Below are 25,408 nucleotides of genomic sequence, written 5' to 3'. Positions count from 1 at the left end.
TTCTTGGCAACTGAAAACAAAGATTGCACAAGCTTATTGATGAATCTTATTTTATTAATGACCTTTTTTTCTTTCTATCGATCGCCCCTTGAAGTCATGATTCTCACACGCTGTTGTAAAACTGTTTGCATCCCAACTGAAACGCCTCCTTGTCGACTTCAGTGTTTTAAGTCATCATAGACCTTTAAGTCCAAGGTACTAGGAATTTCAAATTTCTTGGCAACTGAAAACAAAGATTGCACAAGCTTATTGATGAATCTTATTTTATTAATTTTTTTTTCTATCGATTGCCCCTTGAAGTCATGATTCTCACACGCTGTTGTAAAACTGTTTGCATCCCAAAGGATATGCCTGCATGTTGCAAATAAAAGTGCATTGTTAAATACTGATTTCTGCTTTGCCCCCGTTTATTTTAAATGTATTATTCCAGAGTAAATTATTATTTAATTCTATATTGAGTGAAATATGATATTCTATATCGAGTGAAATCTATTCTATATTGAGTGAACTACAACTCCATATTGAGGGAATTACAACTCTATATTGATTAAAATACCACTCTATATTGAGTGAAATATGATATTCTATATCGAGTGAAATCTATTCTATATTGAGTGAACTACAACTCCATATTGAGGGAATTACAACTCTATATTGATTAAAATACCACTCTATATTGAGTGAAATATAACTTTAAGTATCTCTATATTGAGTGAAATATAACTTAAAATATCTCTATATTGAGTGAAATATAACTCTATTGAGTGAAAATATAACTCTATATTGATTAAAATACCACTCTATATTGAGTGAAATATAACTTAAAATATCTCTATATTGAGTGAAAAATAACTCTATAGATGTTAGAGTTGTTTTTACTTTATGCTAAATGGAGTAAGTTGGTATTTTGTAGAGTTAAATGTTAACACTAAATGGAGTAGAAATAACTCTGAAGATTTAACTCTGTGACAAGAGTCATTTTCACTCTATCTGGAGTCGGAGCCAATACTGTCTTTTTGGGAGTAAAATTTTACTCAATTTGAGTAAATTTGACTCTGCGAATTTTCCTGTGTAGGGTCCTGTGTGCCCTTTGAATCTCTATCTTGACTAGGTCTGGCACTTCCAGTTTTCCTCGAATTAGGTTGTCTATATATTTGGTCATCGAGTCTTCTTCTATCCCTTCTCTCAGTCCCCATATTCGTATATTATTTCTCCTCGACCTCCCCTCCAAATCTGTTAGCTTTTCTCTCAACATATTTTGTTGTTCGAGCGTCTCCTTTAGAATTTCTTGTATATTTGTATTCCATTCCTCCGTTTCAGCTGTCCTTCCTTCTAGCATCCTTATATCTTTCTCTTGTTCCTGTAGTTTTCCATCGATTGTCTCGAGTCTCTTATTTATTTTTTCTCTGAGCTCGTCCTGACCCTTCTTTAATTCTTCCCTGAGTGTATCGATGTCGCTCCGGATGCTTTGCGTGTTAGCTTGATTAGCTATTGCGTTAGCTTGTTGGATAGCTAATGCGCTAGCTTGTATGCTAGTCTGTATGCTAGCTTGCAGTTCCGCTACCCAGGCTGGTGTCTCTGGTCTGTCGCCCTGCGTCATGCTAGCTTGAATTACCTTCTGCGCCACCTCCTCGTGTCGATAACCTCGTGTCGGTACTTCTTCTGGGGTACCTTTTCTCTCGCTTTTTCTTGTGTTCATCCTTCCTTTTCTCTAATATCCTTGAATTGTCACTTTTTATTTAGTTTTAGATAGTTTTACTTCCTTTTTTCGATATTCTTTGACCGGGAGCTCTTTTCTATGGCTGCTCACTCGAACATCTCAAACCGGAAGTCGGTATCATGGTTTAATAAAATGAGATCATGTCATAGTATTATTTACAAAATTATACAATTTACTAAACTATTAGTACAAAATTGTGACATTTACAATGGCAGTAAGGATATTACGATAAATATATCAGATGAACCTGTTGTTGTCGTCCCCCCCCCACCCCCCCACCCCCTCCGCCAGGACTGCATGCACCGGTATCTGTGTGTTTTATGATCTAACCATCTGAAAGGCCTGGCCACCTGCCTGACACACACACACACACAACACACACACACACACACACACACACACACACACACACACACACACACACACACACACACACACACACACACACACACACACACACATACACACACACACACACACACACACACACACACACACACACACACACACAACATGCAAACATGTACACAAAATGTGTTCACACCTCTCTCTCTCTCTCTCTCTCTCTCTCTCTCTCTCCCTCTCTCTCTCTCTCTCTCTCTCTCTCTCTCTCTCTCTCTCTCTCTCTCTCTCTCTCTCTCTCTCTCTCTCTCTCTCTCTCTCTCTCTCTCTCTCTCTCTCTCTCTCACACACATGCGCCAAACAAACACACACACAGGCACACACACCACACACACAAGATTTAACCATACATACAATTTTTTTTATGTATGGTTACATTTTACACTTTACACATTTTACACATTTCTCTCTCTCTCTCTCTCTCTCTCTCTCTCTCTCTCTCTCTCTCTCTCTCTCTCTCTCTCTCTCTCTCTCACACGCACAGACACACACACACAGCTGTGCAACACACAACAGGATGTGAGGAAGGAGGAAGGGGTGTAAACAGCCACATGAAGGAGAAATCAAAGAAGAAACTCAGATAACATCTGAGAGCTGCACACAGGAAAGTACAGCAGCAGCTAGAAAGACTCTCACATCAGCTGGGCTTTTCATCTACAGGTTTAATGCAGCAGTAAAGCAGGTGGCCAAGGCTTGTGATTTAAAGGTTATAGTCGTGTCAGAGCTGGAACCTCTGATCCGTGACTGTGTTTGAGAGAAATTACCCAGACTTGTTTACAAAGTGAGACGGTATCGGGTGGTGGTCCTCTCCGGGGGCCCCCTGGGGGTCCTTGAGGAGGTTCCAGGGAGTCCCCAGAAAATGTTTAAGGTCACTGTTCACTAGACATCAGACCCAATACGATGATAGACAAGAGTGATGACTCTGATCATAAGCTTTACTCCAATGGTATCTCCTCCAGTAGACAGTTATGGAATTCTGGACTAAGTCATATCTTAACAACAAATATCTAATAACATAATCAAATGAGAGTCAGAGGCCAAATGTGTGTCAATGTGGGGGTCCTAATGTGTGTCAATGTGGGGATCCTAATGTGTGTCAATGTGGGGGTCCTAATGTGTGTCAATGTGGGGGTCCTAATGTGTGTCAATGTGGGGGTCCTAATGTGTATCAATGTGGGGGTCCTAATGTGTGTCAATGTGGGAGTCCTAATGTGTATCAATGTGGACGTAGTTGACGTGAAACCACTGGGGACACAGACATTAATATGGGATAATTTTCCTAATTTCCAGTTTTGAACCAGGGTGAAAGGAGCTGGGGAAAAGCATAAGAGCTGAGAGTTGACAGCTAATATTATATAATATGTGTATATTATATCACATATTATATACATATGATATACAGGCTTATGATAGTGGAATATCACACTAAGAAACCACCAGGGTCTAAACAGGTAAATTGTAAAAACAAAGAACAACAAAAAAAGCTTTTTTTTTAAAGGAGGAGAAGGAAACATTTTGGTTGCTATACTCACAGATAGTGATATATTGCTATATTCACCTGGCTAGCACATTATTTCTCCAGAAATCACAGAGTGTGGCTTTTCTTTACATCTCAAAGTAAGTAGATCAATGATTTTGCACAGGTCGGCTAATTTCATTACTTCCCGTGTACCTCGCCTGTGATTGGCCACCACCAGAAAGCTGTGGTTGTTTATGCTGAAGGCCTCCCAGTCTAGAGCTGAGTGGGTCTCTAGGGTCTGGTAGCGTAGGAAACGCTGTCGTCTCTGACTCCATTTATAGATGACTGATAACTCTCTGCTCTCCTCCTGAGAGTTAGCTACCACCAGGAACACCTGAGAGAGAGAGAGAGAGAGAGAGAGAGAGAGAGAGAGAGAGAGAGAGAGAGAGAGAGAGAGAGAGAGAGAGAGAGAGAGAGAGAGAGAGAGAGAGAGAGAGAGAGAGAGAGAGACACACACACACACAGACACTCAGTCACTCTGCTACGTCTGACACTACTTCAGTTTGATTGATTGATTGATTGATTGAACATTTTATTAACAGATTGCAGAATGGGTACAATACAGTACAGATCAATACACAAGAGGATGCAGACCAGAGAAAGACTTTCATCTTGTTTAGATCAGGTTCCCCCATTTTCAATTCTGACATATATGACATACAGGTAGACAGTACTGTTACATCTAGAGATTTATGACATACCAGATCTACAAATATACAGTACTGTTTATACAAAAGTACAAAAATAGTCTAAAAAGAGAGTATATACATTTGAGGGGGAAGAAACTGTACGTTGGAGGAGGTTGGGTAGGTGGGGTGGGTGGGGGGGGGGGGGGGGGGGCGGTACATTGGAGGGGGTTGGGTTTGGACATTTACAGGGGCCAGTTTAGAATTGCATTCTCCCGTAGGTGCTCTTTGAGAGTGGTTTTGAAGGTGGGTAGTGATTCACATTCCTTTACAGCTGTGGATAGGGTGTTCCACATTGATGTGGCATAATTGCGAAACGTGTTTAGACCACGAATCTGGGTTTAACATGATTTGTGGAGCTCCCTCTGGTGTTGTGGTCGTGGTATTCACTGACTTTTGGGAAGTATTTTGACATGTACATGGGTACCTTAGTGGTGTAGTGTATCTTGTAGACCAGGCCCATTGCAAGTTGCTGTACTCTGTCGTCTACTCTAAGCCATCCTAGGTTGTCAAAGTGGGCAGGGGTAAGTTGGGTTCTTGGAGTAAGGTCAAGCAGTAGTCTGACCAGTTTGTTTTGAGATGTTTGTAATCTTGTTTTTAGCGCCTTTGAGGTGCTTTGGTACCATGAGGTGCAAGCATAGTCGTAGTACCCTTGAATGAGTGCTCCTGCCAGAGTCTTCAGGGTATTCTTGTTTACCAGAGAGGAGATCCGGTACACGAATCTAGTTCTTTAGTTGACTTTTTTGATTACATTGGTTGCCATTTTGTCACAGGAAAGATTTGCCTCTAGGATGGAACCCAGGTATGTAATTTCATCTTTCCTTGTGACAATATTGTCACCCACTGTAACTGAGGAGCCATCGGTCTTGCTGAGTTTGTTATTTGAACCGAAGAGAATGGACTCTGTTTTACCCAGGTGTAATGATAGTTTGTTATCTGCGAGCCAGGTGCAGATTCTGCCGAGTTCCGAAGTTCAACCTGTAACTTGTTCTTGTCAGAGACCAGCAGGGCTGAGTTGTCCGCGAACAGGAACAAGTTGCAGTCACAAGCTGATGACATTTCATTTGCATAAATTAGGAACAGTAACAGTCCTAGTATGCTGCTTCCTTGGGGAACACCACAGCGGGGGGGGGGGGGGGGTAGAGTACCATTTACCTCCACCATCTGTTCTCTCCCCTCCAGGTAGGATTGCATCCAGCTCGCTGATGGACTATCAAAACCAATTGCTTTTAGCTTGTCAATCAGAATGGAGTGATTGACAGTGTCGAAGGCCTTCTTTTGTAGGTCCAGCATGACCATGCCGCAGTATTTGCCCGCGTCCACCTCTTGTTTGATGTGGTCGTTCAAATAGAGAAGGCATGTGTCAGTGGAGTGGGATGTTCTGAAGCCAGCGTAAATTCAGTTACGCTGCTACCGTGCTACGTCTGACGCACTCCTTCAGTTACGCTGCTATGTCTGACACTCCTTCAGTTACCAGGCACCCAAGTCCTTTAGCTAGACTTGTGCTTCGATATTTGCAGTGAAATCAATACAGTATGTTTAGGTGTGTGTGTGTGTTTGTGTGTCAATTATTCCAATACAGTTGTAAGGGTCCACCTGTCCCAGGACTTTTCCCTCCTGTCTGTTTAGTACTCCTCAACAAACCCCCACCTTTGAACTTTCTCTCTCATGGACTTCCTCCACCTGCTGGACAATTTCTAACATGGCACCTTGCTCAGTTATGTCTGCTCAATACCTTTGTCACCTTGTTAACCTCATTAGTGTCTTTACCTGTTATTCTGTTGTCTGCCTTGTTTCCCCTGCCTTAGTCTTTGGTTCCTCCTGTCTGTGTTTATAAGTGTGATCTAGTCTTGTGTTGTCTCAGTTATGTATTGTGTTCTAGTCTAGTTATTCCCCAGTGTGTTTGGCCTTGTTGTTTTCCTGTACCCCTGTGTGTTAGTACTGCTTCCCTCTCAGGTGTCTCTTGTTCCCAATTACCCTCTTGTGTCAATCAGTGTGTGTATATCTGCCTTGTTTGCCTGTCTCTTGTTGTCGGTTCATTGTTGGGTTTCCCTCTACTAGTGTTTGCTGCTTGTTTTTGGCGTCCACGCTGTTGCTGTTCCACATCCTTGTTCATGTTCTCCTGTAGTACGTTTCCTAGTGTTTAATTGTTTGTTCCACCATTCCTTGTTTTCGTGTAAAGTTCTCGTTTGTTAGGGTTTTATTTGTAGTCAGTTTGTTCATATTTTTCCTTGCCTGCCTTGCAGTGTTTTTTTTGTTTGTGCCTTTGGTACTTGCTCTCATTTATGAGACTATTCTTTGTTTTGTAGTTTGCCCTCTGCCGGCCATTTTGCTGTGCCCTCTTTTTGTTGTGCTCTAAGTAAAGCATTATTCTTTGACATTCACCCCTGGCTACGTGTCTCGGTATTGCCTATTGTCTCTTCTCCTCGTCCTGTTTGCATTTGGGTCCTCCGCCAACACACCAATCCCTAACAAAAGTTGTGTATAAAAAGTAAGAAAGAAAGAGAGAAAGAAAGAGTCTTCCTGAAGATAATTACACCTCAGCTACTGGCTGAAAACCAACACACCCTCCAACAAAGTCTTGACTTTATGACTGTTAGCAGTTAGCTGTAATTAACTACCCAGCTCTGCACTGTGAAGGGAAGTGGGGAGGTGCCGGCTTATAAAACAATCGCCCCCCATAACATCAGACAATATTAATTTCTGTGATTATACCTGTTTGATTTACCAGTCCAACACTTCACTCCATCGCTCCACTCCCCTATCCTTTAGCAAACCCACATCAAAGTCTCTCTCTCTCTCTCTCTCTCTCTCTCTCTCTCTCTCTCTCTCTCTGTCAGTGCAGGGTGTCTCTGCTCTTTGTAACAACACATTGTCCCCCAATCAAAGTCTTCAAAAGTCACAGTCAAAGGTCACGAAAAGGTCAATTTGAAACAAGCTAAAAGCTGACGATGTAGATGGACAATGGATTCTTACCGGATAAAAGGCATTCGTTGTTGTTTTTTGATGAATGGACATTAACACATTGGTTGCCAACAACGAGATTTCTCGTTAGTGGCCGCCATGCGTTGGTTGCCAATAACGAGATGTCTCGTTGTTTAATCGTTATTTCTTTTATTAGCGATATCCATTCATTTTTCATCCGTCCAGCCTGACATTATCATTGGGAATGGCTCTGAGCTCGAAAAGGGCAAATACCGCCCCCTATCGTCTCCCGGATGGTAATGCACATCATTGGATTGGATTGAGTGAAAAAGTGCATCAGAGAAAAACTCCGGCCCAGGGTTTTCCCATCTCTGGCAAGCAGTGTTGTGTTACCAGATTCACTGGCGAGGCTGGGAGCAGCTTGGATTATGCGTTTCGGACTATAACGTTGGATCAATAAACACGATCAATATTTGGAATGGTGATCAGGAATTGGATTCATCTTTTTGCAGAACATCTGATCTGAGGTAAGGAATCTATGTTACCAGTTTTGGGTTAATCAGAGTTGTTTTTCACAGATTTCACAACGTGTGTGTGTGTGGCGTTAGGCGCTGAGCGCGGCACGAATAAATTATTTTTCATCCCGCTTTTGTATCGTGCATAAGAACACAAATACTCTCGATAATTTAGCGTTTATTTGAAAACGATTCATAAATCAGCCAGAAAATGACAGACAACGTGTTTTGTGTATTCCAGCAAATGGCTATTTTCGCGGAATTTCTCTGAAATGACTAGAACTCTCCGAAACTATTATCGTATTCAAAACGGTATAACACGGAAATGTACTGATGAAAAAACAATCCGTTTCATACATGTTGACTGCAAACAAGTCATTGATAAGCGACGGGTGTATTAGACACATAGCCATAATTTAAGATATAGTTAATGCGTTCGCAAATGTGCTCGTCCTCCAAGCAATAAATCGTCATATCCGGCTGGCAACCAATGTGTTAAAGAAAAGAGAAGACTTCAAGGGTTATAGCAAAAGGTCACACGGGTCGGCACTTTAGTGAATAGAGAACCTAACCATCACAGTCGAGAATGCAGCTGTGACCGCGTCCCCGACCGCCAAGAACCTTGGTGTTGTCCTCGACGACCAGTTGAACTTCTCTGCTCACATCGCAGCGACAACCAGAACCTGCCGATTCCTCCTGAGCAACGTCAGAAGGATACGCCCCTTCCTGACAAAAGAAGCCACCCAACTCCTCGTCCAATCAACAGTCATCTCCCGCCTCGACTACTGCAACGCACTGCTCGCTGGCCTCCCGGCCACTGCCACTAAGCCTCTTCAACTCATTCAGAACGCAGCGGCCCGCCTGATCTCAAACCTACCGAAGTCGGCCCATGTCACCCCACTTCTTAGGGACCTGCACTGGCTCCCCATTGCTGCACGAATCCGCTTCAAGGCCCTTGACCTAGCATACCGTGCGGCAAAGGGAACTGCTCCCGCCTACCTCCGGTCAATGGTCTTTAACTACACACCCTCAAGACCCCTACGCTCTGCATCTTCTGGCCGCCTCAGACCTACTCCTATCCAAGCTCCGGGAGGGTCATCAAAGAGAAGTCGCCTATTCTCAGTCCTTGCCCCACAATGGTGGAATGAACTACCCACCCCAGTTAGGACAGCCGAAACACGTCCAATCTTTCGCCGTCGACTAAAGACTCACTTCTTCAACCATTATCTGAATTAAAACAAAAAAAAAAAAAAAAATCTAACCCTAACTAACCATACTGTCATGCACTTGTCCTAATAAACTAACCTACACTGTAGCACTCAACACTTTGATGAACATTGTTACTCAGCTGATAGAGTTGTGCTCTTCCTGATGGCTTGTCGTACAGAACTTGTAAGTCGCTTTGGATAAAAGCGTCAGCTAAATGACTAAATGTAAATGTAAATGTAACCAACCATTCAATGCTCTCACAAGAAAGGCCAGTGTTTGTGTGTGTATGGGGATGTGGGGTTTGTCTACTCGTGTAGTATAGAATACATATGAATACAAGACCTTCACTGGATGGGAATAGAGATAATGTTTACATACACAGAAGACTAACTTAATATTAGAACAGAACAGAACAGAGCAGAACAGAGCAGAGCAGAGCAGAGCAGAGCAGAACTGAACTGAACTGAACTGAACAGAAAATAGCAGACCAGAACAGAACAGAACAAAGCAGAGCAGAGCAGAGCAGAGCAGAGCAGAGCAGAGCAGAGCAGAGCAGAGCAGAGCAGAACAGAACAGAACAGAACAGAACAGAACAGAACAGAACAGAACACAACAGAGCAGGAGAATCAAGCTGACCTTGTTGTCGACCGTGAAGTGCTTCCAGGCACGTGCTTCCTGGGTGCTGATGTTCTGGTACAGCTGAAACGTCCCCTCCACCCATTTATAAATGCCAGAGCCCGGCTTGGAGTCCCTGCAGAGTTACATCACATGAGTTCTAACATCCATGAAGAACTAGGGATGTAATAAGATATTTTCACTGTACGGTTAGAGACTCAGTTTAAAAATAAATGTCTAATTCTGCCAAGCTCTATCGCCAACTGATGTGATAGCCAGTGTTGGGACTAACGCGTTACAAAGTAACGCGTTACAGAAACGAAGTTACTTTTTGCCGCAACTAGTACTCTAACGCATTACTTTTGAAATTCAGTAACGCTACTTACGTTACTGAATGGTTTGTTAGTTCGTTACTGCGTTCTTTTTATGTAGATTCATAGCGAGCGTCCTTATTTCGCCTGCGTTTGTTTTGTTTACTGTAGACTGAAAGGCGCTATATAAAACGAAGTATTATTATTATTATTATTTCTTTCCGTAGCCTCATTCTGGTTTCGCACTTCTGATTGGCCACTGACGTTCTGAAAGAAATAGGCGCTCTCTACAGTAAACAACAAGAGGACGCTCGCTATGAATCTACATAATAAGAACGCAGTAATAATAACGAACTAACAAACCATTTAGCAACTACTTGGAGAGATAATTAATATACAACATGGAAACGAGATAAAGAACATGTTTGAAGGGCTGCTGGAGTCAACTGGACTAACGTTACATCTCGACCACCGCAGACTGGTGACGGTGAGTGCAATGTGTTCACTGAAACTCAAGATCAACGGATTTTGACTGTACGAAATCTGCCAGGGAATCTCATAATACTAATCAAACAATATAAATATAGTCCTTTCATGCACAATTGATATCCTAACTATTCTAACGTTGCAATGCTTTGATAACAACGCTGCAAGATGGTTATGAATGAATTAATGAATGGATGAATGAATGAATGAATGAAAACTTTATTTAACAGATTGCAGAATGGGTACAATACAGTACGGCTCAATACATACAATTGTTAAGGGGATGCAGACCTGAGAAAGACGTTTGTCTTGTTTCCATCAGGGTCCCCCATTTTCAATTCATATAGACATTTATGACATACACAACATACATGACATTTATGGCATAGGGACATATAGGTATTTAGTACTGATACATTTGTGACATAAGCGGTATTCAAATATACAGTACTGTTACCCCTAGATCCTGACAGAGTATATACATATGATGGGGAGGGGACTGTACATTAGGAGGGGGTGGGTGGGTGGGAGAGAAATATACATACAGCGGGGAGGGAATATATAATGAAACGCTCTAGACCACATTGCTTAGCAGAGTTCGGTGATGTGAATGGAAACTGTCAAGTTGATCAACCGATTTTGAGTATATGGGGCATGGGACTTGAGCAATTTTTTTTTTTTTTTTTTTTTAAATAACTAAATAGTTACTTTTCACAGTAACTCATTACTTTTGGGTGTAAGTAACTAGTACAGTAACGAAGTTACTTTGAAATGAAGTAACTAGTAAAGTAACTGAGTTACTATTTTTCAGTAACTAGCACAACACTGGTGATAGCACACCTAGCTAGCCTAGCTTAGCACAAATGAATGGAAGTGGATACGGACCAGCTAGCCAAGCTGTTGGCTGTTGGCCAACACTCTCCCAGAGTTTTAAGCTAGGCTAGTGGTCCGTATCCACTTACGTTAATTTGTGCTAAGCTAGGCTAGCTTGCAGTCAGATAGCTTTCTACTGAACACACAGATAGGAAATTGGTATATCTTCTTGTCAGGCGAATATTGTATCTCAAACAGGGCTGCCTTTCCAGAGCAGTCAGCGGGTGAATGGACTAGACAGCGTTCACCTGTTGGCAGCAGCCATGAAGAGGCCCACTGAAGGGATAGAGAAGACTTCAACATCGAAGGTCTCTGAGCTGGTATAGAGGTCCTGGTAGTCCTCCACATAGTCCAAACGCTCCTTCTCTGAGGAGGAGAGGAGAGGAAGGGGGGTGAGGAGGAGGAGGAGGAGGAGGAGGAGGAGGAGGAGGAGGAGGAGGAGGAGGAGGAGGAGGAGAGGAGAGGATAAAAGTTGAGGAGAGGAAATGAAAAGAGAGGAGGGGGTGAAAGGAGAGAAGAAGAGATGAGAGAAACTCAACACAAAGCACATGCCACTACACAAATCAACCCAATTTAACCCAACTCAACCCAACTTAACACATCACAAATCACAACATGACACTACACACATCAACCCAACTCACCCCAACTCAACTCAACTCAACACGAAGCACAACATGACACTACACAAATCAACCCAACTCAACTCAACTCATCTCAAAACAAAGCACAACAACAACAACAACAACAACAACAACAACAACAAGACACTACACAAATCAACCCAACTCAACACATCACATCACAACACAAAGCACAACATGACACTACACAAATCAACACAACTCAACCCAATTCAACACATCACAACACATCATAACACATCACAACTCAACACAAATCAACACAGATCAACTCAACCCAACACCTCAAAACACATTCATAACACATCACAACACAAAGCACAACATGACACTACACAAATCAACTCAACTCAACTCATCACAACACAAAGCACAAAAAAACCGAGGCACTCCTAATTGGCACCCCTCACCAGGTTCAGTCTTCATCCATATCACATCTCACCTTTTACCCCCACCTGACCTTCAACACCCACATAAAACACCTCTGCAAGACCTCATTCTATCACCAAAAAACATATCAAAACTCCGTCCCATTCTAACCCTGTCAGATGCAGAGAAGCTTGTCCATGCCTTTATCTCCTCAAGACTGGACTACTGTAACGGACTCTTAATCGGGATTCCTGGCAAGAGCATCCAAAAGCTGCAATACATCCAGAACAGCGCTGCCAGGATCCTGATGAGAGTCCATAAACACGATCACATAACCCCCATCCTCCACTCACTACACTGGCTCCCTGTCTCATCCCGGATCAACTACAAAATCCTGACGATCACCCATAACTGCATAAACGGACATGCACCCCTCTACCTTCAGGAACTCATCACTCCACAATCCTTCACCCGCACCCTCAGTTCCGCAGGTAGCCTGCTCCTTCAGGTTCCCAATACCCGGCTCTGCACCATGGGTGACCGAGCCGTCTGCACGGCTGCACCACACCTGTGGAACAGCCTCCCCATCCAGCTGAGGGCACCACAGAGCCTGGACTCTTTTAAAACAGGCCTGAAAACCTACCTATTCAAAAAGGCCTTTGACTGTTAGCTTTTTATTTTAATTTTATATTTGTTTTAAAATTGTCTGATTATACTATGTTTTTAATTAACTGTTCTATTTTTATCTTACTTTTATTCTGTATTTTATTTTATTTGTTTTACTAATAACAATTTTATTTAAAAATGTTTAACTATGTTTTAACCCTGTAGTGTAGCACTTTGGGATCCCAGCAAACAAAAAGTGCATTACAAATCCAATCTATTATTATTATTATTACAACATGACACTACACAAATCAACTCAACTCAACACATGACAACACATCACAACACAAAGCACAACATGACACTACACAAATCAACTCAACCCAACTCAACTCAACTCAACACATCACAAAGCACAACGTGACACTACACAAATCAACCCAACCCAACTCAACTCAACTCAACACAAAGCACAACATGACAGTACACAAATCAACCCAACTCAACTCGACAGAACACGACCAAACATGCTACCTTGCAGTAGGGAGACCCAGGCCAGTCCGCCACACAGGAAGAGGCCTTTCTTCAGGGTGTTGAACCACAGCTGGCCCTCCTCTGTCTTGGAACATGGAGGCTGGGAGCCTAACGTCACCCTTACCTCTGCATCTGATGGAGGGAGGAGAGAGAGAGAGAGAGAGAGAGAGAGAGAGAGAGAGAGAGAGAGAGAGAGAGAGAGAGAGAGAGAGAGAGAGAGAGAGAGAGGAAACACAAGAGGAAAGGGAGAGGGAGAGGAGAGAAGGAAAGAGATAAGAGAGAGCTTGGTGTCAGAGTAAGAAACGCCAGAGCGCTCACTGGGGCTGTCTGAAGCTTAGAGAACATGAAACGTATGGAAGCAAATGAGTGACAGAAGTATTTGAATTTTATCAGACACCGAATTTATAGCATTGAAAATAATTACTTTGAAATCATGTATCTGAATTTTTTTGCTCCGAATTTACCTATGTGAAATAAAAATGCTGTGTTTAAAATTCAATGTAAAAAATTTGAAGGCATAATTACGGTGTTCAAAAAAAAGGCTAGGCTAACGTCAGGCTAGGCTAACATTAGCTACTACTAATCAAATCAAATCAAATCAAATGTATTTATAGGGCCCGACAACACACGTTAATGTCCCCATGGGCCGTACAGGTCTTCTTTAAACAAGTCAAGAAGAAAACATAACAATAAGTCAAGAACAGAACACCATAAGGTCCAAACATTTTTAGATGAATGCAAATAAATGAAAGAATGCAAGCACTCCCAGACATACCCCACGCGAAGGTAAGGAAAAACTCACTAAAACCTAACAATAGGGAAAAAAGCTCCACAGGCAGTGTGGAGGAGAGAAACCTTAGAAGGGCCATTCAAGGGGGGATCTCCCTTCTTAGATGTTGGTGATAGTAGTGTTGCAGACGGACAGTTGGTAAGCATGCACTCATGTGTGTGGTGAAACACAGATGAGTGCATGCAATAGCAACTGTACATTTTGAAAGATTAAAGATAGAGCTAATAGCGATAGCAACTGAACATTTTGAAAGATTAAAGATAGAGTTGATAGCGGATCTATTTGAGGCATAGGGGCGGCGCAAAGAGGGTCACGTCCTCCCCGTCTTAGTCACGGGACATTCAACACTCCGGTCGTTGCTCAGGGACAGCCGGAGACAGGGAGATAGGGGGTGGCGCAGAGAGGGTCGCGAACTCCCCGACATCATCGCGGGACATCCGGCACTCCGGTCACCACTACGAGACCTCCGGAGACAGGGGGGCACGCAGAGGGGGTCGCAATCTCCCGGCCTTCGTCACGGGACGTCCAACACTCCGGTCAAAACTCCAGGACAGCAAGTCATAGGGAGACAGGGAGACGGGACAGGCGTTAGACAGCTCATGAGATTGTAGTAGGCGGACATAGCAATAGATACAAGTGGTAGGCATATATGTGAATGGAGTAGATATATGAAGTAAGCGTATTATGTGAATAGAATAGAAGTACTTAACCCAGCAATGAAACCGCGTTGACTGTTAATCTGTTAACAGTCTGTTAATACTGTTAATCAGTTGACAGGACCACGGACAGACGGCGGTGAATAACTGATCCAAGGCCTCGGAGGTGCATGTAGAGCAGTCACTACAATCTTGGCCAAGACCCCGAGGCATCCATCACCTTAGTCAGCGCCAGGAGACGGGCACTCAGAGAGAAGGGGGAGGGAGGGGGGGGGGGAAAGAGGGGGGGGGGGGGGAAGAGGGGGGGGGGGGAAGAGTTAGAGAGTTCCCATGTTTGTGGTGCTGCAAAGGAGCAGACATGTAGTACCCTGTAGTGCCATGTAGTACCCTGTAGTGCCATGTAGTACCCTATAGTACCCCGTAGTGCCATGTAGTACCCTGTAGTACCCTGTAGTGCCATGTAGTACCCTGTAGTGCCATGTAGTGCCATGTAGTGCCATGTAGAGCCATGTAGAGCCATGTAGTACCCTGTAGTGCCATGCAGTACCATGTAGTACTCTGTGGTACCATGTAGTACCCTGTACCATAACTAAACTACACAGATTAATCTAAAGGTCAATCCCCGACCAGGTGAGATCAAGGTAGGTTGAAGGAGAGAGAGAAAAGATGAGTCTTAAGCAGGGATTTAAAAGCTTTGACAGAGCAGGCGCCCCTGATGACGGCAGGTAATTTGTTCCACAGGTAGGGAGCGCGGTAGACAAAGGCTCTGTGGCCGGCGGATTTCTTTTTAACCCTAGGGGTCGATAGAAGCCCCGCATTTTGTGAGCGCAGAGCACGAGCGGGCGAGTATCGGGAGATGAGATCGGATAGATAGAGCGGTGCAAGCCCATTTAAAATTTTGTAGGTGAGGAGTAGCACTTTAAAGTCAGAACGGGCTTGGATAGGAAGCCAATGTAGGGCGGACAAAACTGGTGTGATGTGATCAAATTTTCTAGTTCTAGTTAGTATCCGTGCAGCCGCATTTTGCACGAGTTGAAGATTTTTGATGCTTGAATTAGGTAGGCCTGAAAAAAGTGCATTACAGTAGTCCAGACGTGATGAGACAAAAGCATGAATCAGGGTTTCAGCATCAGCCAGAGTTAAAATGGGGCAGTCAGGTGCAGGTTGCCCTGAATAGTGCCCATAAGTGTGATGCATCCTTTGTAATGACTGTACATATGACTGGGTGTCCAGTCTGATGGTGGTGAAGATGTTGGTGACTGTGGCACGGCAGCAATTAAACCTCATAGCAAGGTCTAGGATGACACAATTCAGTCTGAGCTTCTTCAAAGTCAGGAGTAGCTGATAGATTAGAGGCATAATTCAAGCACCACAACACTTGAAGTACTAGGGGTCTGTGTAGCAATGTCAAGGTGGTTTGGGCCTGGTTCAGCTCTTCGTTCATCCTCCACACTCGCAGGGAGCATTTGTTTTTTCCGTTTGGTGGGAATGGGATAGCTGATGTGGTCGGGGAAAGCCGTGTTGGCCCAGCTGCTTTGCCATTGGGAAAATGTCACCCACAGACCCGTGAGTTACAGTTTGGGGTGAAGTCATGCCTGCAAAAATAAAATAAATTGTAAACTGTATGAAGCACCATCTCAGGAGGCTCATACAGAACCAAGTGGTTCACTATGTAATGTACATGTACCTTATATGTGACAAATAAAACAAAACTTGAAATCATTATATTGTTTAAAATATATAAATCAGTACTACTGAGTAATAATGCTAATCAGATGTATGTACAGAGTTGTAGTATTATTATGTACAGTGATACAGGTATAAAGACACTGGTAGTAGTCATACTGGCCAGCAGTGTAACTAGTAAGAGTAGGTAAGGGATATACAGATATAGATATAGTATCTACAGATATGTAAAAGGATTATATGCAGGTATGTACAGACATATATATATACAGTACATTAAGAATAAATATACATAGGGTATATATACAGCATTATTGTACATGCCATCATACACTTGCCATCCTTCTTATTACTGTTGTCATCCAAAAATACTTTAATTTAGAGGTAATTCACACCACAACCATGTTACTATCACAAGATAGTGACTTAACAATAACGTTATCAGCTCTGGAAACTAGTGATAAATTCGGTTTGGCAAAGAAGGGCAGCTATTTGGCTAACTGCAAATGCATTTTCTGCTTTGCGGTCCAATGTCCACCAAAACACACACGCACACACTTTATAATTTTTGCCTCAACATTATATAGACAGGTAATGTTTTGTAAACTAACGTTACGTGGGACCAAGTAAGGTTTCGTGGATAATCCAATGTACAGTTACCCCCTACCCAACCACCTCCAACGTACAGTTTCCCCACCCCTACCCACCCCCCCCCCCCTCCACCCCACCTACCCAACCTCCTCCAATTTACAGTTTCTTCGTCAAATGTATATACTCCTTTTTTAGACTCTTTTGTATCACAAACAGTACTGTATTTGTAAATCTGGTATGTCATAAATGTACTGTACTGTATTTGTAAATCTGGTATGTCATAATAAATGTATAGATGTAATACTGTCTATCTGTATGTCATGTATGTCATATATGTTATGATGAATTGAAAATGGGGGACCCTGATGTAAACAAGACGAAAGTCTTTCTCTGGTCTGCATACCCTTAACAATTGTGTGTATTGAGCTGTACTGTATTGTACCCATTCTGCAATCTGTTAATAAAAATTTCAATCAATCAATCAAAAACCAGCGTTTAGCGCTAGCTAACGTTACCTAACTAGTAGTAGCTAATGTTAGCCTAGCCTGACATTAGCTTAGCCTGTTTAGCCTACCTGTTAACTGTTATTGTTTATCATTGAGAACTTACTGTAGCAAGTCAACTTCAGTCGCCTTCTCTTCTCTTTGTCGTCGGGAGGAAAGCGCAACAGCACAAATTGACTACTTACCGGAGCCCGGGTTGTTGTGATCACATGTCTGGGTAACCCGGATGATTCTGCATCGCAATTTTTTACATCGAATTTTGAACACCGTAATTATGCATTCACATTTTTTACATTGAATTTTAAACACAGCATTTTTATTTCACATAGGTAAATTCGGAGCAAAAAAATTCAGATACATGATTTTCAAAGTAATTATTTTCAATGCTATAAATTCGGTGTCTGATAAAATTCAAATACTTCTGTCACTCATTTGCTTCCATAGTAAACGCCCTGTTGAAATAAGACGGAGGAGAAACATCTAAGCTTTCTCCATTTAGAAGTCATTCTTTCTCTAATAACATTTCTAAACACAAAACGGAGCAAGGGTTCAGCACACAGGCTTTCATTTCCACACTGTGCAGGCTGCAATCTGTCTTATAAGTAAGCCCAGATACTGTATTGTTGTTTAGCGTGAACCATCTTTCTTTTTGGGAAACAAAGCTTCTTTAAAGGTAGGAATCTGTAATGTTGTAAAACAGCGACCTCAAAGGCAAAAGAGCTTGTCATTGAATTGTGTTTCGCTTTGGTCTGACACGTGGGTTGGATTTAATCAAGCCAGCAGCCGCACCTCAGGCTCTGCCAAGAGAGGTCCAGAGAAATTCACATTTTAATAAGTCATTAAAGTAAAACCGCACGTCAGACCAAAACAAAAAGAAAGTTAGCGAAGAGCAATACCAAGCAGGGCGAGAGGTCCCCGTTTGACAACATTACACATTCTGCCTTTAAAGAAGCATGCAGTGACAATAATAACTCACATTAATACAAATAAAACAACAAGGACTATTCACACATTTTCACGATAAAGCCTGTATGTAATCTAACAGGGGGGTTCTTGAAATAATTTAGTAACCTAATCCCATAGTTTGTGGGCGATGATTTTGAGGGCATAATGATGGCACCTTGCAGATTAAAACAAGGTTAGCAAAGGTTATCTTGATCCCTCTAACCACAGATAGTCATTATCAGGAGACAGTGAGGCATTATTCCATCAACACATCACAGAGGTCTCCTGAAGTACTAAACACAGCCTCAGGGTAAACCTGCTGTGTCCTGATGAAAGACAGACAGACAGACAGACAGACAGACAGACAGACAGACAGACAGACAGACAGACAGACAGACAGACAGACAGACAGACAGACAGACAGACAGACAGACAGACAGACAGACAGACAGACAGACAGACAGACAGACAGACAGACAGACAGACAGACAGACAGACAGACAGACAGACAGACAGACAGACAGACAGACAGACAGACAGACAGACAGACAGACAGACAGACAGACAGACAGACAGACAGACAGACAGACAGACAGACAGACAGACAGACAGACAGACAGACAGACAGACAGACAGACAGACAGACAGACAGACAGACAGACAGACAGACAGACAGACAGACAGACAGACAGACAGACAGACAGACAGACAGACAGACAGACAGACAGACAGACAGACAGACAGACAGACAGACAGACAGACAGACAGACAGACAGACAGACAGACAGACAGACAGACAGACAGACAGACAGACAGACAGACAGACAGACAGACAGACAGACAGACAGACAGACAGACAGACAGACAGACAGACAGACAGACAGACAGACAGACAGACAGACAGACAGACAGACAGACAGACAGACAGACAGACAGACAGACAGACAGACAGACAGACAGACAGACAGACAGACAGACAGACAGACAGACAGACAGACAGACAGACAGACAGACAGACAGACAGACAGACAGACAGACAGACAGACAGACAGACAGACAGACAGACAGACAGACAGACAGACAGACAGACAGACAGACAGACAGACAGACAGACAGACAGACAGACAGACAGACAGACAGACAGACAGACAGACAGACAGACAGACAGACAGACAGACAGACAGACAGACAGACAGACAGACAGACAGACAGACAGACAGACAGACAGACAGACAGACAGACAGACAGACAGACAGACAGACAGACAGACAGACAGACAGACAGACAGACAGACAGACAGACAGACAGACAGACAGACAGACAGACAGACAGACAGACAGACAGACAGACAGACAGACAGACAGACAGACAGACAGACAGACAGACAGACAGACAGACAGACAGACAGACAGACAGACAGACAGACAGACAGACAGACAGACAGACAGACAGACAGACAGACAGACAGACAGACAGACAGACAGACAGACAGACAGACAGACAGACAGACAGACAGACAGACAGACAGACAGACAGACAGACAGACAGACAGACAGACAGACAGACAGACAGACAGACAGACAGACAGACAGACAGACAGACAGACAGACAGACAGACAGACAGACAGACAGACAGACAGACAGACAGACAGACAGACAGACAGACAGACAGACAGACAGACAGACAGACAGACAGACAGACAGACAGACAGACAGACAGACAGACAGACAGACAGACAGACAGACAGACAGACAGACAGACAGACAGACAGACAGACAGACAGACAGACAGACAGACAGACAGACAGACAGACGGACGGACGGACGGACGGACGGATGGAGTTGCTGAGGTTCTGTTTCAAAATGGCTCCTTTTCATTCCAAGACATGCTGTGGAAGAGAAGTCTGAATTTAAACCATTTTCTGACCTAAATCAGGCAGTTTTTCCCATAAATTCCTTTAAAGTATAATCTGTAATACTGTCAAACAGCGACCTCTTGGCAAAAAAGACCCACTTGAAATTGCCTTTTGTTTATTTAAATTTGTTTGGTATGACGTGTGGGTTGGAGTTCAGTAACTCATTAAAACTCCTAAAACCGACCTCACCCCTGCCCATTTTGACAACCTAGGATGGCTTAGAGTAGACGACAGAGTACAGCAACTTGCAATGGGCCTCGTCTACAAGATACACTACACCACTAAGGTACCCATGTACATGTCGAGGTACTTCCCAAAGGTCAGTGAATACCATAACCACAAGACCAGAGGGAGTTCCACAAATCATGTGCAACCCAGATTCGGCTCAAACAAGGGACTAAAGATGTTTTACAATTATGCCACATCAATGTGGAACGCCCTACCCACAGCCGTAGAAAAATGTAAATCCCTATCCACCTTCAAAACTGCTCTCAAAGAGCACCTACAGGAGGCTGCAATTCAAAACTGGCCCCCGTCAATATCCGATCCCCCCCTCCCACTCGCCCACCCCCTCCTAATGTACAGTCTCCTCCCCCTCATATGTATATATTTTCTGTTAGGATCTCTGTTTAACAGTATTCTATATTTGCATATCTTGTATGTGTAGCATCCTGAATATTCTACTATTATTCAGAAGTGCTAACGTAACCTTTTACTTCCCCTGTGTGCACAAAGACATGGTAACCAGTGGTTCTCTTTGATATCCCGCCCGGACAAATAACGCAAGGTTCTCTTTCATCCCTCCGGCCAGAATATGGATTATTAACGTGCAACTAGATTATCCTTTTCCTTCCTTGAGTGTCCCATAGTGGGACCAGATTGCGGTCGCCAGCAGGGGGCGGTGGTGGCAGGCGGAGCAGAAGAGGAAAGGAGATGAGGAAGACGCTGTTTTACCTGGGGAGCGGAAGAGAGAGGAAGCCTCTTTGGTGTGGAACGTGGACGTGAACAGACGTGCGCTCTCGAAGAGCCCTGTTGAGAGCAAGCGGGAGAGATAGAGAGACTCTGCTACAAAACTGGTTATTATAGAACTACAGGCGATAGTGGAGTGTTGGACTAATGAAACAGAGAAAGGAATAAACTTCAGTAATACCACGGGTTATACTAGAAGTGTACGCGGTATTTTAGCTTGTAGCTAACGGCTATAGACACTTTGAGTGCACCACTAGGCGAGCGTCGCCGAAGACAGGTGGTATACATAGCCACTGTGCGTTAGCTATATAGGCGATAGCAGGAGGGTCCACCAAGACCCACAGTTTAGCTGTGTTTAGGTTAGCCCACAGCTTAGCCCGCGCGCTAGCTCGGCCCTTCAGCCCCGCAGTGGACGTCTCTTCGACGCAGCCGAGGACGCCTCTTCTCCCAGCAGAGGTCGCCACAACACAGCACACTCCTCCAGCCCACACCACTGCCCCAGCTGCCTACCCCGGCCCGCTGGCTGTTATCGCGGGATCGCCCGACGGCCATCTTACCACCCGGACTCTACTGCATCCCGCTACCAGGTGGCCGTGTACAACCACTCCCATAAAGCAGGGATAATCCACCCTGCTACATATGTCACAAATGTAACAGTACTGTATATCTGTATGTCATGTATGTGTCACGGTTGTGTGTGTGTGTTCAGCTGGTCAGAAAGTGGGTAGGCCTCAACACACACTCCACACGGGGCATGATCTTTCTCCCATGTGAAGAGGGAGGGCTGGGAGTCCCCAATGTCGAGTGGACCTACATAGCCACCAGGCTAGCCCACCTGCTCCACATGCTTAACAATGATGATGTCACCGTCAGAGAAATGACCAGGGCCTCTCTCCTGCTGGATCTACGCAGAAGGAAGATCCCCCTGGCCACCGCAGACCAGAATAACTTCCTCGGCTTCAGGAAGAAAGACTCTGGGAAACTGGACTCTCGGGCCAAGGGCTTCGGGGTCTGGTCTGACTGACCAGATCTCAATGACCTCTGCAACCAGACTGGAGTTCAGCTGAAATGGACAAGACCCACCAACACACAGACTGAAGTCCCTGTCTCTGATGAACTTATCACAGACCCCTGTGTGGTTGTGAAGGCCAACATCACAACACCGCAGGAAGAGACTGTCGAACTGCACAGAGACTGTGCAAGGAGGGTTCTGCTTAGCATGAAGCAGTCTGAGATCAGGCAGCACTGGTGTGGACTCAGACTACAGGGAAAGCTAGCTTGTTTGGAGTTTGCTGACCACTCAGTCTCACACTCAGTGTATAAGAACGCCACTGTTGGTGAGGATGTTTTAAAATTTACCATCAAAGCAAGACTGCAGGTATTACCCACTCAATACAATCTGTCCACTTGGTATCCTCAAATTCACAGTCCATTATGTTTAAACCATCAGGATTCACAACACCTAGAATCCATTGCACACATAACAAACGGATGTAATGCATACAAACACCTGTACATCGCTCGTCATGACCGTATTGTGGACATTGTGTCTGATGTGGTACGGAACATATCACCATCTAGTGCAGCAATGTACAAACATGCCAGAGTGAAACCAGAGTGGTTTGGCCTTACCAACGATGTTTTTGCTAACATACCAAATACACCGGACGTTGTTTTTGTTGACACCAGCCACAGGGAGGTGCTGGTCATAGAAGTAGGCTGTACCTTTGATATGTACATGGACCAGGCCTTCCGGGACAAGTATATCAAATACCAACCACTGCTCAGTGTGATGGCTGACCTTGGGTATAGGTGTAGATATAGTGTACTTGTGTTCGGAAGTCTTGGCCATGTACACAAATGCACCATGACCGGTCTGAGAATTGCTGCAATGTCTAAAAGAAAAGCCAAACAAATTGCCAAATATTGCTCTGTCTCAGCTATTATTGGCAGCTTAGCCACGTGGAGAAGGAGGTGCTATGTGTACCCTTAAGTGTTCAGTGCTGCTTGGCCCCGATACATTTGATTCCCTGTTTATGTAATATAATTTGTAGAACCAAATAAAGTATTAAAATGTGTGTGTGTGTGTGTGTGTGTGTGTGTGTGTGTGTGTGTGTGTGTGTGTGTGTGTGTGTGTGTGTGTGTGTGTGTGCGTGTGTGTGTGTGTGTGTGTGTGTGTGTGTGTGTGTGTGTGTGTGTGTGTGTGTATCCAATCCAATCCAATCCACTTTATTTATATAGCACATTTAAAACAACAAAGTTGACCAAAGTGCTGTACAAATCCACAAACATAGGATAAAACATAAAACATAAAAATGTAATAAAAGCACATAATAAAACAGTACAATGTGTCACATAAAAAGGCCAATCTCTCAAAAACGGTTTAAAAAACAAAAGCCAGAGCAAATAAGTGTGTTTTGAGGCGTGATTTAAACACCTGCAGAGTGGGGGCCTGCCTAACATGCAGTGGCAGCTCATTCCAGAGCTTTGGGGCTGCCACTGCAAAAGCACGATTCCCCCTAAGCTTCAGCCTGGAGTTTGGAACGGCCAAGAGGAGCTGGTCAGAGGACCTGAGGGACCTTAGAGGAACATAGGGTTCCAGCAGGTCTGAGAGGTAACCCGGTGCCAAGCCGTTCAAACATTTAAAAACAAACAGTAAAACCTTAAAATCAATCCTAAAACACACAGGAAGCCAGTGGAGGGCAGCCAGCACCAGTGGAGGGCAGCCAGCACAGGGGAAATGTGCTCCCGCTTTCACGTTCCCGTCAGCAGATGGGCAGCGGCGTTTTGCACCAACTGCAAACGAGAGAGGGAGGCCTGACTGACGCCCACGTACAGGGCATTACAATAATCAAGGCGAGAGGTCATAAAAGCATGGATAACTGTTTCAAAAACGGAACGGGATAAAATGTGTGTGTGTGTGTGTGTGTGTGTGTGTGTGTGTGTGTGTGTGTGTGTGTGTGTGTGTGTGTGTGTGTGTGTGTGTGTGTGTGTGTGTGTGCTGGATGTACCTGCTGGATCCTGAGAGGAGGACACGACCAGCGATGGTCCTGGTGAGGACCTATAGGCTTACCTGGCAGTGTTGACAGGCAGGTGCACATCCGACTGAGTATTATGTATTGAAATTTCCTATCGCAGTGCTGCGCTATGCTGTCCCTTCTTCCCTTAGATGAGGTCCATGAGAGAGTGGGGAGCCGTCCTGCGGAGATGGTGATATGTGCTGGAGCCAGTGACAGCAGGCAAGTACAGAGCCTCTTGGCCAGGTGTGGGTAGTTTATTCAGCACATGGATCTACACATGGAGGTCCCTCTCTCTTATGTTGCAGGGGTGTGCCGTTGGAGGGAGCATGGGATTGGCTGGCTCGCGTGTAGGGGTGGTGCCATGAAGCCCCGGGAGCTGTTCAAAAGAGAAGATGTGTTTTGACAGCTGGGAACGAGAGTCGGAAGGACGACACCTGAGGACGCCGAGCTGGGGATTGCCGGTACACGCTACTCTGGTTGCTTTCTGCCTGTGGAACTTTCCTATTACCGTTGTGTTGTGTCCTGCTGTGTCTCACTTTGCTACGAATGAGCGGAGCCTGGCTACATTATTACAACGCTGTTTACATTGTTACAGAATGAGCGGAGCCTGGCTACATTGTTACAACGCTGTTTGCAGACCGGGTGAGTGATACAATATATCAGAATACGCACCTGACAAGCAAACTGTTTCCCGAGTGATCAGTGGAGGAATAAGAGAACTGTGATTTGGAATTGTGAATTATGAATTATATTAACTGTGTCGGTGGAACTGTGGGTTATAAGAACGGTATTAGGTAACTAAGTAAACTGTGGAAGATTGGAGCGCAGTACTCTGAACGCTTCTCCCTCTGTGAACTGCCTCTCTCTCTGTCGTGTCAAGGATATTGAATTGCACATTGTGACTCTAACCCATGAACG

The 25,408-nt window shown here is 44.1% G+C and overlaps 1 protein-coding gene across 1 annotated transcript in view; it reads right to left on the bottom strand.

The window, feature by feature from the left end:
- The window catches only part of LOC311228141 (thrombospondin-type laminin G domain and EAR repeat-containing protein-like), a gene marked incomplete at its 5' end in the record, with an annotated part of 352,183 nt that overhangs the window by 200,521 nt on the left and 126,254 nt on the right, over nucleotides 1–25,408 (bottom strand). The window contains 5 exon segments of the mRNA XM_084314056.1: nucleotides 3,795–3,975; nucleotides 9,613–9,727; nucleotides 11,510–11,627; nucleotides 13,415–13,546; nucleotides 21,456–21,530. Coding sequence (XP_084170182.1) covers nucleotides 3,795–3,975; nucleotides 9,613–9,727; nucleotides 11,510–11,627; nucleotides 13,415–13,546; nucleotides 21,456–21,530 — 621 coding nt within the window.

Source organism: Notolepis coatsorum, assembly GCF_963971535.1.
Source record: "Notolepis coatsorum genome assembly, chromosome: 5".
Lineage (NCBI taxonomy): Eukaryota > Metazoa > Chordata > Actinopteri > Aulopiformes > Paralepididae > Notolepis > Notolepis coatsorum.
The sequence above is the reverse complement of the archived record's forward strand: the minus strand, read 5'-3'. Positions and strand labels throughout refer to the sequence as shown.